Source organism: Ambystoma mexicanum, chromosome 6p (genome assembly GCF_040938575.1).
Source record: "Ambystoma mexicanum isolate Mex_15411 chromosome 6p, UKY_AmexF1_1, whole genome shotgun sequence".
Classification (NCBI taxonomy): Eukaryota; Metazoa; Chordata; class Amphibia; order Caudata; family Ambystomatidae; genus Ambystoma; species Ambystoma mexicanum.
The window spans coordinates 598,529,514-598,543,976 of NC_090935.1; the positions used below are offsets into that span (position 1 = coordinate 598,529,514).

The 14,463-nt window shown below is 49.3% G+C and overlaps 1 protein-coding gene across 2 annotated transcripts in view; it reads right to left on the bottom strand.

Moving 5' to 3' along the window:
• PDE8B (phosphodiesterase 8B) overlaps window positions 1-14,463 on the bottom strand; it is a 1,197,077-nt gene that overhangs the window by 80,770 nt on the left and 1,101,844 nt on the right. For both annotated transcript variants that reach the window (XM_069627430.1, XM_069627431.1), the window contains one exon: window positions 13,938-14,105. In XM_069627430.1, coding sequence (XP_069483531.1) covers window positions 13,938-14,105 — 168 coding nt within the window. The remainder of the gene's footprint in view (window positions 1-13,937; window positions 14,106-14,463) is intronic.

The following is a 14,463-nucleotide window of genomic DNA, read 5'->3' on the forward strand; positions in this document are numbered from 1 at the left end:
TGGCACCTCGACTTTCATTCATTCTGGGGTCTCTTCTCCCTCAAGTCTGGGGTCCCCTGAACAATACCCTGACTACTACTCCTCTGTCCTCCTTGCTTGGGTATCGTTCTTCATTCTGCCTCCTTAGCCAGCTAGAGGTTGACCTTCCTCTCCTCTTTTGGGCCTTCCACTATTTCCACCTGCTCCTCTTGTGTGTGATTACCGCACCCACTGTTACTAAAACCTCCTCTGTGGGTACCACCAACTCCTTCTCTGATTATCACCTATTTCTTTCCTCTGCCACTACTACCTCTTTGTAAACACATCCTCCTTGGTATACCACCTCCTCCACGTTTATCATCTTCTCCCCTGCTGCTTCTACTACCACCTTCTCAGTGTTTACAACAATCTCCTCCTCTGATACCACACCCTCCACTGCTGTTACTACCACCTCCGCCCCTTTCTTCCCTTCCTTATCACCCCTGGTATCGCACTCCAATAATCTCCCGCCACCGGCCACAACCTTCTGCAATCCACACTGGTCATCTGGGGTGGTATTGGATGGGACTGTTAGTAAGGGTTTTCACATGTGGCTTGTAATTTCGTGAGAACCGGAATTAGTTGTCTCTGCTTGCACCTGGGGCTTCTTTGGGTATATGGGACTGAGCCAAGCCTATAACTGGCCGGTCAACCATCTTGGAAGTTAGTTTCCCCTCTCTGATCCTCTATGGTGTGGTCTATGCTGAGCAGAGGCTTCTGTACTTCCAGAGTATGAATTGCATGCTGGAAACACACTATGTAAGCAGTTTACATTCGGTTTCCTGCAAGAACTGAAATTAGCATCCTCAGTGGGTGCGGCAGCCAATCAGGTTGCTCCAAACCCGGGCTTACCGAAGCAAGCCCAAGTTTGTAGCTACCCGAGTGGTCAATAAACCTGGTGCAGCTGTTTTCCCTCCTCCCCTGCCTCCTGCCCCCATATCCAGCCCCTCCACCCCCCCCACCCAGCCAATTCACCCCCCCACCCCCTCAATTCAAATCTCCTTACCGCTTAAGGGCTGCACAGTTTCCTGTTGAAGCCATGGAAATGAAGAGGGGCTCAGAGCGGAACCCTGTTTTACATTTCCATGGCAACCATGGATTTTTCTATTGCTATTAGCACCTGAAGGGTTTGTTTTAGGGAGCTAACAGGAATAACTCTTCATTTTGCGGACTTCACAGACCAATGAAGCCAGCAGAATGTGGGATTATTGCTTGATTGTAACATTGTATCCCCCCACAATCTGCCCGTGAGAAATGCTTTTTGTAACTTTTGTTACATTCTCTGTGTTCATGAATATGTGGGCTTGCAATATTGTATCCACTGAACCTCGGAATTCACAGTGGGTCCTCCGAAGTTTGCGCAAGGACGTCTCTGATGTTGCACGTGAGGTTGTAACTGTATTGTAACACACGCTATTTATGCCAAATGAATGGAAGTGATTTCCCTTAAAGTGAAAGTTATTATCCCCTACACTGTTTCTTTGGGTCTGCTCAGAGAGAGCTCCAGGCTCTATCAGTTGACAAGGGTGCATTCATGGTGGTTCCATGACTCTCCCTTGCAATGTGCGTGGACCAAGGCAGGTACCCAGGGGATCCCCCCCCCCAATAATTTCCTTTGGCCTATCATCCACTGGTCACTCCCTCTCTTTTCTCACACACCCTTCTTTATCTCTCTCTCTTTCTCACTCTCACACTGTCTCCTGGTCTTTCTGCACTCTCATGCTTCTCCTATCTCCATCTCCAATCTTCCTATACTTTGCTTTGTGGTCTTAAACTCTATATCGCTCCACCTGCCGTGCACTGGTTTTACCGCTCTTTTTCTCCAAGCTACAGGCTCTACCCACCAACTCCCTTCTGGTCTTCTCCCTCCCTAAACTCCTTGCACCCACTACTACACTCTCCTTTATCTTCCTGCCTCTCACTTTCCTCTCTCTCACCCACACGCTCACAAACATACCCCTTACTCTACTCTCAACTTTCCCCTTTTCTACTCTCAGCTTGCAATTCAGTCTCTCTCTCTCTCTGTCTCTCTCAGGCTCTCCCTCAGACACACACACAACTTAATTGGTACCACCCTCTTAGACCCAACACCTTGCCGTCAATCTCTCACTATATACAAACATTCTCCACCAACTACTGCCCCGCCTGTTGCCACTCTTTGCTGGTCTCTTGGTCCACCTCCCCCACTCCAGAACTCACCCGAACATCCCCTAATTAAGCTGCTGGGTTTTTAAAGCCCATTCTTCCAGCTCAGGAGTTCCCAGTGGCTCTAATTTGCTCTGAGTCAGCTGCCTCCTTGACCAATCTCTACAAGAGATACTCCCCTTGGGGCCGGGACTTCCCCTGGAAGTCTTCAAGAAGCCTTCTAGTTCTGTCCCCTTTTCAGACTCCATTCCCCTGCAGGCAGCCATGTGCTGAGACAGGTCTTTTGTTCCTATGTTTTTCCCTCTCTTGGGTGAATTGTCCTTCATAAAGGGTGTGGAAACTGTTCCTAGATCTCCCCAGTTCCCATGCAGTCCCATTCCAGTCTCTTTCCTTCTTCTAATGCCCCACTGCTCCCCTATGTCCGTTTAGGGTTGGTGTGGCTGAGGGTGGTGGGTGAGGGTGGTAGGGGGTGTTTGGTGCTTCATTTAGCCTAGAGGGGTGAGGGGGGAAATCCCATCACATTCCCATGTTGGTACAAATAGATTCCTCTTGCTCTTGCTCAGAGTTGTTTTTGTTAAGGTTGCACAGAGCTGCATTCTCGTGCTCCTGCTTTTGCTGCTATTTCTTGTCTGACCCAGTGATGCTTGTCGGGCTTCCTTCTTGTGATAAGAAACAGACGAAAAGGAGGGCTGGCCAGGACATAGGCTGCTAGGCATAGGGACAAGGATAGTGGTACCAACAGCACTGCATATATTCAGACCCTCTTGGGAGCTACAGACTAGAGTTCCTCTGAACTCCCCCTCCCCTTGTCAGGTTCACATCCATGGCCCTGTCACATACCCCCACCCTTTCCAATAAGTCAACCTCCCTCTCCAAGTTCCCTGTTCTGGGCCCGGGTTTGATCTGCCTGCTTCAGGGGGGCTGTCTCTTTCCTCTGTACGACCATTAAATAGGGGAAAATCAGTTCCAATCAACACCTCCCCGGGAAGCAGTGGCATCACCACTACGGGTACCTTCATGTGTTTTCCCAGGATTGCTACCGACACATGGGCCTGGCAATAGCGATCAGCATTCCTGTATGCACGCAAAATCCTTTAGATGGCCACAGGAGCAAGACCTTCTCTGGTGATGAGTGCTCGAATGGCAGTGGGCCGGTTCTGGAATCCAGCAAAAGGATGGCTGCGCCATCCTGTATGGTTACTGGAATATGACATTTGTTGTGTAGCCCATGGAAAAGATTGGCCATGTTGCTACCTCTGGAGTGTCTTGCTCTTCAGAACAGATTGGGGAGTGTTATGATGTGATGTCCTGTGTATCTGCTGGCCATCTGTATATATGATGGAATGCTGTGAGTAACAGTTTGTTGACCTGTGAGTGGGGATGAGTGTTCTATGATTGTCAGTTGGGTCCAAGCTTGATGGTGTGAGGATGGTCGGTGGGTGATCCTGCATACGCCCCCTCTCCCAGTCCTGTCCTACTGTAAATACCCTTAGGCGTAACTGGAACCTATAAATACCTGTTTATATGTATAAATAAAGTTACCCTGGAAACCTATCGCTGACTCCACAGATGGATTGTGTTTGAGCTACTAGACGAGGTACTACATAAAATCCTTTCATTATAACCCACCCACCGGCCATCCTCACACCATCAAGCTTTGACCCAACTGACAATCATAGAAAACTTATCCCCACTCAAAGGTCACCATTCTAGTAAGTTGTCACTCACACACTCGCAGCATTTCATCATACATACAGATGGCCAGCAGATTTACAGGACAGAAACATCACATCATAACATCCTTCCCCGTAAACCCTCAAACACAGACCAGCAAAACAGTACACCAACATTCTACAGCCAACTACCACAACAACAGCACCTTCCATCTTGGACTGCCACCCCCAAACACAGGGTCTGCTACACCCTTGCACCAACCATAACACATCCATAATCAGCTCAACACTCAGACAGATTCATACCGAGGGAATGGGAACACAGCCGGGTTTGGGGCAGTGGGGCAGCAGCCACAACACGTGCGTGCCACCCTCCATCACTCAGGGTGGTGCCATGCAAACCCTACACAGCAACACAGGATGCAGAACATATCCGCACATCCTTCACCCATACCACAACACTTCAATCAGCACTTCCCATGTTGCTGCCTATGGAGTGTCTTGCCCTTCAGAACAGATTGTGGAGGTATCTTGGACACCTGATTCGGTCTCCTGCTATGGGTCTGTGCCCCGAAGAGAATCTTCCCTGAGATCTATTTGTAGCAGACCTAACTCTGTAGGGGCCCCTTCTTTTGTTGCTCTGCACAGAATCCGGCAATGTGCCTGTGCTTCCCACAGGCAGAGATGCTGATTCCCATCGCTGGCTGGAGAACTAGACAAGGCTGGACCTTGTCTTCTCAGTTCTGGCTTGTGTAGAGCTGGGCACCCAAAGTGGAGGACTTCCATTATTAACCTGTTGCAGAGAGTTTGCCACACCAGTTTTTCTAGAGGTTATAGAGCGTTCTCACTAAGTCATAGCTCTCTTGGAGATGTTAGCCTTGTGAATCTCCTCTTCCCAAGTGGATTCATGGAGCTGGTACACCACCTTCTGTAGATATGTGGGCAAAGAGTCGATGAACTGCTCCAGTATGAACATAAGTTTGGCTTCATCGAATGTCTTCAACCCCAGACATTTGTTCATCATCTCCCGGACTCGATAGGACAGCTGCTTTGATGTCTTCCCATAAAATGCAGATTCCTTAACCGCACTCTAAAATGTTCTTTGTCATGCCCCATCCATACCGCTTTGTATTTCCACATGTAGGGTATTTCCATCAGGGATCAGGGTCTGGAAAGCCTGTTGAACCCTGCCTGTAACAACTTGTGCTATGTAGCGATCCCAGTGGTCTCTGCGACACCGGCTGTTTTAGCTACCGAAGAAAAGAGACCCGGCCAGGACAGAGGCTGGTAGATATAGGGACAGTGATACCAAAAGCCCAGCATGCATTCAAGCCCTCTGAGAGCTAAGCACTGGGATCCCTCTCAACTTCTGCCCTCTCTTGACAGGGTCACACCCATGTTCCTGTCACACTTTCCATCTTGCCCAACACTCTTACCACACTCCTGCCCAATACACAATGCCCTCCCATCACCCTCCTCCCCAACACCTATGCCCTTCCACTACGCTGAACCCCCATCTAGAAGTACATGGGCCCATCACTCCCTACTACCGGGTGAGCTTGGCCCTTTCCCCGTGTGACAGGTATTCCAGCGTGACCGGTGGCATGGACTGCTTACCACCAACCCCTCCGTTGATGATGCAAAGAGGGAGCTTGCACTGTACTCACCACCACAGAGCTGCTGAAAAGTTAAGGTCATGGCACGGAGAAACGTCTCCAGCCCTGCGGACATGGCCTCAGTAGCCCTCCAGGTCCTCTGACTTACCACTGTGATGGCTGCTGTGCTCTCTGACATCCATCTGGACTGGACATCCAACGTGTGTGATATTCTGCGTGTGGACCCCTGAACCACATCCCGCATGGCTTGTGAGTGTGGAAGTTTTACCTCTGCAAGTTGCTGGATGTTTTACTGCCTCTGTTATACCAGGGTCAATCTGTTCCGTGTGGGATACAGGGTCTGTATGGCCACTGGGGAATGGTGATCTCAGGTAGCCATCATACCTGCACCTCCTGACAATTTGTCTGCTGTGTCATCATCATTGTGGGGTCTCTCTGGCACCTGAGGGTCTTGACATAGCAGGCCCCAAGCAGTGAATACGGGTGAGGGACCAGTGTAGAGAGGGAAGAAGGGGTGCTGATACATCCTAGTCATCACCAACACTGCCCATGACAGTGGTGCGTGGGCACATGTTGGGAAATGGAGGTAGCATGTTGAGAGCCATAGTGGTGTTGCCATGGTTGTGTAAATTCCCTGCAGGTCCCCATGCATAGAAGTGATTGTGGGTACTGCTGGAAATGGTTATGTAGGAGCAGTGGCGTAACTTGGCATCTCTGTAGCCACTTGAGCAGCTGGCCTCTCAGATGCAATGGTGATTTTGAGCACTTCAGCAGATGGCAGTGTGGGTACCGTGGTGGTAGGTGTCTTAGTGGAGGCAGATCCTCCAGTCTCCTTGGTTGCACAGGGATGGCCTTTTTTCCCTTGGCGCTCACAGTGATTTCACCACCAGACCTGTATCCTGCTGCCGTGGTGGTAGTGATGGTGGTGGGTGATATGGTTGCTGGGGTAGCCTGTGGTGCAGCTGAGCTGCCATCATCATTCACGCCATGACTGTGTTCGCTGCCTGTTGGGGGAGATGTGACATGCCGTCACTGTTGACCAGAGGCGTAGCCAGGATTGTCTAACAAGTGGGACCTGAAACTAATGTAGTTGGGCCGACCGCAGTGACATTAACATCTGTAGAGTGCCGCTGAATGGGCATTTACCGATTTTGGCTGAGCCTTGCCAGCTCAGGCCATACTCATTAAAGACTCATTAAAGATTTATTTCAGGCACACTTCAGGGGTTGAGTCACTGATTTAGTCTGTTCTTAAAAACCTTAAATTCACAGTGCAGACAAAATCCTCCAAAAAGCATTTAGAGTAGAAAAAACATCTATTTTGGACTATGTCTTTTGCTTACCGCACGTTGCAGTTATAGCATGTTTTTTTCTGGCGTTGTCTCTGTTACGATCATCACAAGACATTCCATCTCGGTGTCCTCTGTCACTTGACAAAATCCTTGTACGTAAAAGCTTGTGTACAGTGAATAACTGTTTGACCATAACACATAGATTTCATGGTGCCACAATTAATGCTTTGTTGTAATGTGTCTATCTTTCGCATCTTTCTGCAGGATTACAATTCGGTCACCCCTAAGCAACAGTCCTGACTCTGAGAATACCAGCTCATCCTTGACCCTCCATAGCTGCTCCAGCGCCGATTTAGCTTCCTGGATCCTCAGTGCCACTGTCTCCACTACAGACTTCCACAAGCCTTGTTGCAGAGCCACATTCAGGATGTTAAAACACTCGTTCTCTGCTGCTGCCGGTTCCAGCTCATGGATTGGCACTAAGTTCAGTGTTGCCACCTCCACCACCAGCCTGACATGTTTGTCGGCCTCCTCCACACTGATGTTCTTCAGTCCCTCCGGTTCCCCTGGCGGGTGTCTGGACAGATAACCGGCCGCATTGTTGTTGCCCGGCCGATACACCAGGGATACACCATACTCCAGCAGGACCAGCATCCACCTCTCAATCCTTGCTGGCAGCTTAGATGACGACCCTGCCAATATCGGTAGCAGGGGCTTGTGATCCGTGACCACTGTCACCGGTCTCCCCAGGGCGTAAAGCCAGAAGTGACAACACCCCCACAGGACCGCCAAGGACTCTCTCTCAATTTGAGAGTACCTTTGCTCCATCTCCGACAATGCCTTGCTGGCATACACGACTGGCCGGACCTCTGAGTTGGAATAGGTCTGAGTGAGCACCACCCCCAGGCCAAACGGGCTGGCATCGACCACGATTTCCGATTGAAGGGATGGGTCAAGAAGGCCATGGTGTCCTCCGCTGTCAAAGCCACCTTGACATCTTCAAAAGCGGCCTGCTGCAAGGGCCCCCACTGCCAGGCGACATCTTTTTTGGTTGCGGCCCGCAGTGGCTCTGACCGGGACGCAAGGTTCTTGATGAACCGGCCACAATATGTGACCATTCCCAAAAAGCTCCTGACTTCCGACACGTTCTCAGGGGGTCGTGCCTCCACAATGTCTTTCACTTTGCGAGGGTCTGGCTGACAACCCCCTTCCCTTGAACACAAAGCCAAAGAACTCAATCTTCATTTTCAGGAATTCACACTTGTCCCTGTGCAGTGTCAGTCCTAGGGATTGAAGTCGCTCGAGTGTCCTCGCCAGCCTGCCCAGGTGTTCTGCCTCTGACTGCGCAAATACAAAGATGTCATCACTTATGTTCAACACTCCTTCCAAGTCAGCAAAGGCCCCACGGATAATGTTCTGGAACACCTCAGCCGCAGATGATACCCCAAAGTTCAGACGCTTATAGCGGTAGAGGCCGTGGTGAGTGGTAAATGTTGTTATATATCGCGACTCGGGGTGCAGCACCACCTGATGGTATCCGGCTTTCAAGTCCAGTTTCGAGAAGAGCCGGGCTGCTTGTAGCGGAGCAATGATGTCATCTATGGTGGGGTAATATGACGCTTCCTTTTGATGGCTTTGTTTGGGAGATGCATGTCCACACATATGCACACTGAGTCCGGTTGCTTGGGTTTCCTAGCGATGACAAAAGGAGAAACCCAGGGTGTCGGGCCTTCCACTTTTTCAATGATGTTCAATTCTACTAAGCTGTCCAGCTCCTTATCAACCAAATCTGGCAGATGGAATGAGAACCGGCGATGTTTCAAAGCGATCGGCTGGATGGACTCATCAATGGGGAGCCTCACTGGATCACCTGCCATGCAGCTGATGCCCTCAAATAGCCGACTGTACTTCGCAAGGAGCTCCTGCACATCCACGACCTAGATGGAGAAGGTAAAACTCACTATGCCAAGAGCCTCTGCAGCCGTGCAGCTGAGCAAGGTGTTGCTGCTGATTGTTGTGACATAGAAGCGGGGCCTGATGGATGACCCTCTGTGTCCTACTTTGGCCACAAACACCCCATCCAATGGGATAGGTTCTTCACCTCCAAACGTAAAGATCCGTGCCTTGGCAGTCTGCAGTTTTGGCAGACGTTCCATGACATTATAGTGTCCCCACACCATTATATTCACTGATGCCCCTGTGTCGACCAGCACTGGGACCGTGGACTTGTTCACCTGTACCAGACACTGTGGCTGTCTCCTGTTCTTGGGCCACAGAGTACTCACACTTGAGACAAAGAAGAAGTTCTCCTCCTCCTCCTCATCATTGTCCTCCTGAGGGGCACCGTCATCCCCTTGTTCGACCTGGGTGACGTTAGGTGGGCGCGGTTGCCTGAAGAACCCCACTCTAAGTGGTCCCCTCGGGACCACGACTGGCATTGGAGCTCTGTACATCCAAGCATAGTGATCCGACGCTCCGCAACAGCCACATGATTTCCCTTGCACTGGGCACTCTGTGGGGTGAGGGAGTATCCGCACTTCATGCATGAGTCCGTAGTTCTTGTGCCACAATCACGCTGGTTGCCACCTGGATGTCTCGCGCCCCTGCCTCCTTGGCCACGGCCCACTGCGCATACCTCTTCTGTTTTCTCTGGGCGCACCACCACCTCCATTCTAGATGATCTCACCTCGGACACCTCCTGCTGTGCCCACGTTCCAAAATGCGAGGCAGCGTGATCCCTGGTTCATACAGTACCTGTCTGCACAGCTTGCCTTACGAGCACGCTTGGAGCAACTGGTTGCGGATTATCGTGTCCGCATTGTCCCATGCACATGGCAGAGACAATCAGCGCAGGCTGCCATAAAGGTTGTCCAATATTTCGTCATCCTTCTGGCGGGCAGAGCACATCATGAAACGTTCATAGTCAGCATTCACATGTGGCATGAAGTACTCCTTCAAAGTGGTCTTGGCTGCATCATATGTGGAACTGGGAGGCTGGAGAGACTGAAACACCTCATGTACTGCCGGTCCTGCGGAGTACAACAGCATGGCCACATTGGTTTCCCCCGTGGCTCTAAAGTACATGTCCAGCCTATCGATCCACATCTTCCATCTCGGCCCCAGACTGGACGGGGCACCTGAGATATCGAATTTGGGCATTGACCTGAGCGTCCCTTGCTTTCTCAGCAAAAGCGGTGCTTTGGAAACAGAAGGTTCACCCTCACCCTGCCCGCCGTCCTGCATGGAAGTGAGGGCGTCCTGTATGGCAGTGAGTGCACAGGCACCCCACCCGAATCACAATGGGGCCGCAGCTCACTGACCTGCACTCAGATGATGAGTGTGACGATGTTGGTCAGGCACTGTTAAAGCTGCACTCAGAGAATGAGTGTGACAATGTTGGACAGGCACTGTTAAAGCTGCACTCAGAGAATGAGTGTGACAATGTTGGCCAGGCACTGCTCCTTGAATGACCCGATGACACCTCCAACCCTATGCAACAGCCCAAAATGCCCTTCCAGGCACCTCTTGGAAAACGACCAAAAAGTGAAACATTTGGGGCACCAGGCGTGCACCCAGTACACCCCAGTCCAGTAGTGCGCAGATCAGATGGGGGTTGCAGACAACGGCCTTCCTTGCCACTCCAGTGGCTCAAAGAATTAAGCAGGGTGGGCCCAGGGGATCAGACAAAGGAATTATAGGCCTCCCCCAAATCCTCACCTCCTACTCGACATAAAAGTGTAAAAAAAACACTTATAACTGCACAGAATAAGCAGCATCAGCTGTTCCCCTGCTAGAGAATCCAAAAGTTCTATTCGGATGGCGCACAGGCACTCTATAATAGAGCCGCGACCCTCCTGAACATGTGATGAAAATGGCGGCCAAACCACGTGGACAACACCCTCTCCATGGCATCCAGGAATGGAGAAAACATAAAAATCACTGCCGTGCCCGGGTTCTTTGTTGTCCCACCTCGTCGGCACTGTGATGGTTCTGTGGTGTTACCTGGAGTGTCCGTGAGCCCCCTCCCGCCCACAAAGGCAATGTGCACACTAGCAGTCAGTTCGGGCTCCCTGGTCACTCTGCGGAGGCTAGGAACACCCACTTTATTTATACAGCATGCGGCGGAGTGCACCATCACTCCGTCGTGTGCATGTACCCTTAAAGAGGCAACACCACAACCATCATGGAGGAAATGAGTTTATAGTTTCAGTCATGACCTTTAAATTCATGTTAATGAACCCTCAGCAGAGCGGGGGTTGCACAGGCAGAGATGGAAAGGAGGACTCAAGTTCTCAGAGTGACTGTTATTTGAAGTGTTGTAAATAGACTATGATTGACGCATTGTGACTTGCGTTAACAGTTCAGAGCAGACTGCAGTTGCCATTGTTATAAAAAAAAAAGCAGGGGAATGGGTGAGTAGGAACCTGCCTAAGGTTCATGTGTTGTGGAGTTTGTCTGGAAAGGGTATCCTTACACCTCAGACTACTAAACAAGTGGCCAGAAGATACACCAATGTGATGAAGGCGCTGTTGGCAATACTGTGTTACCCCATCCCTGACACTGTTTGATATAGGAGGATCTATAATAATAATAATTTCGCATTTATATAGCGCTACGAACCCTCAGGTATCTGAGCGCTGCTTATTATTACCCACGGTGTGTGGTGCTCATTTATCGACCTCGGAAGGATGAAAGGCGGAGTTTGGCCCCGCCGGGATTCGAACCTGGGTTAGCAGGCTCTGCACGGATGTCAAAGCGAGCGCTCTACTCGCTGTGCCACTTGACCAGCTATCTATATTATTTCTAGTTACCTCCCTAAACCCCATGGGCATTTTGACTATCCATTTACTGACAAAGTACAGAGTAAAAGCTATTTGTTGAAGTGCACTATGGAGTGTCATGTGTGTCTTTGCTCGGATTTACTGCAGGAAGTAAACTTTCTGTTGTAAAGTAGAAGGAAATGTAATTTTTCTTTTTTCCTTTTTTCTGCTATAAAGGATCTGCACACTGCTCTTCCTCACCACCGCTGATGCCACTTCTTTTTTAAATGCTTGAGACCAAGTTCACAGAACGGAGGACAACAACAGCAATAATAATGCTTGCAAAATGTTAAGAATAAGAACAAGATATGTTGTTTTTGAAAAAAATCTGTGTCCCCTTTAACATCTGAGTGGTCCATCCTTTAGGATTTGCATGCTCAAGCTGGTTCATCTATTATATTTGAGTGCATGTTCTTTTTAAAATAAGTACCCAGAGAGGGACAATGAGATTGTTACATGCAATCTCATTGGCCCTCGCCAAGGCGTTATCCGGTGGGGGAATGGGGGGGTGTCAGCCACTCTGCCAATGAGGAGGCTCGGAATGGGGTAATACCTGCTCCGAGCTGCCATCTTCCCCCACCATGGATCGTGGTAAGTGTTTTCCCTCCCCCCACTCCCCATCCAAACAATCGCCTTCCTTCCCTCCCAACCCCACTTACCTTCCTTTTGGTCCATTTCGGGCGTGGAAATGCTGGGAACACTTCTGCCCCAGCGCGCCCGCTCCCGATCCCCGCTCGGCCATCATGGAAAGGAATAAGGGACTACACGAAGTCCCTTCGCTCCTTTCCATGCCGGCCATTTTCTTTGTTTACATTTTACATATTTTTTGAATGGCTGCCATGGAAAGGGAGAAGGGACTAATTGTAGTCCCTTCTCCCTTTCCATTGTGGCAATTTTGTTTGTTTACCTTTTTCCATTAATTTCGAATCACTGCCATGGAAAGGGAAAACTGACTCCGTTTTCCCTTCCCCGGTGGCCATTGTTTTGACATTTTTTTTTCTGTTCCGAAACATAGTACCCCGGTCTCATGGGCCGGGGTACTAATACCAAAAGGCCCCTCGCAGGGGGGGGGGGGCATTACCACTTCAGGTAATGCCCCAGGGCCTTCGTTAACTGTAACTATGGACCCCAGGGCATTACCTGAAGTGGTTATGCTCCCCCTGCTCAGGGCCAATTGCTTAAATCTGCAAACAGGAAGTGCAGAGAAACAGGGCGTATATCAAAAACCTTATTAATCCACCAATGCCATTTTCTCCTAATCCCATAACATTAGTTTTGAATAAAGCACCCCCTATTAGCAGTAAAATAATAAAAGAGCTCTTCACCCTAAATGCAGCTTAACTTTAAAACACCTTTACTAACCTCTCCACCTCAATAACGTTGCCACGTATTAAAAGAAATATCAATGATTAGTCCAGTTACAGTTATATAGGCAGCAACAGCAAAACACCAGCCTACACAGTAAACAATTGGAAAGCAGTGGCCATAAGCAATGGGTTCATTTCCACCTTGAAGTTCCATTTGACATCATAGGAGGTCATTTTCCTTCCAAGCATAATGTGCCCGAAGGGGACACGTTGCATTTGCAGTGAGTGCAAACAGGCTACTTTCAGGCCTTTTTATATCCTTTGTACTGCGAAGTGCAAATACAAAGGTGGAAACGCAGGCATAATCAATTACCTGTATCCCTCTGTTTTTGCACTCCACTGTGCAAATGAAGTATACGCATTCTGTCATTTATGCATGGCAATCAGCATTTACAATGGATGCCTATGGAAGCCACCTGCGTTTTGCTGGTGCAAAAAGCAGGCAGATTCCATAGGAATGAATCCACTGGTTTCACTCCAGCATGAAAATGTCATGCTGGCATAAAACCAAGTGGTTTTTGTAGGCGGAAGAGAAAACGGAGGCAGAAACACAAATCCTGTTCCGTGATTCCCCTTCACCTTCAAAAACCACAAAAATGCCCCCGAGCATATTAATAAAACCTTTACGCCTGTCGTTAGCACTTTTGTTTACGCTTGGAAACGAGCTCTAGAATGCTGCTCTCCTAGCCTGTGAGGGCATCTATGTCCCTTCACAGAAAATCATCCCCTTTACTGATGCCTAGCCAGCTACAATTATTTATGCCTGTTTACACACTTGAGCAAGAAGGGATTCTGTTTGTTGCATAGTTTGTTATGGTAGTATAGCAACAAAAAACGTGTGCACAGGAACAACACTTATTTTATTCATAATGCTAGTTCAATATTCCTAATATACAAGAAATTGTTACCGTGGCTACCTGGCTTTTTTAAACATGTGCATTCAATACACTAGCGTTCACAATTTCATGTTCTATTTTAAAAAAAGAATAGAAGTAGACGGACTGTACCTGTGCAAAATACTCCTCTGATATCCTCCCGGCCCATTCTATACATAAGTCGAGGGGGCGACAGGGATTCGCTACATCAGCACATTTAATCAACATGCGTTTGATCAGAATCCGGTTCTCTGGAGAATTCTTCACACTGGGTCCAGATTCCGAATCGCTGCCCTCACTCTGGAAAACAGAACATTCTAAGTGTTAGCCTTTATAAGCAAACGGCTGCAAGAAAATCTATAATCAGACAGAGAATGCATTTGTTTTCTACAGCAGCGACGTCTGCAGTTTACAACCTGTAGTATATGCAACTTCTGAGTGTCAACTGCTAAGGCTCGGGTCAACTGGAGACCTAGCTATCTAGAAGCCTCATAGGCTGATGCCTTGCAGAACGATCTGGATGTGGAAAGGATAGCAGCACCCCAGTACCCCAACACCCCACCGCCCATTGCAGGCCTGCCACCTGTTAATGTTGATGGCCGCCTGAGGGAGAGGGAATCTGATTTGTAATGCAAAATGTTGCCATAAAGGCTATTGG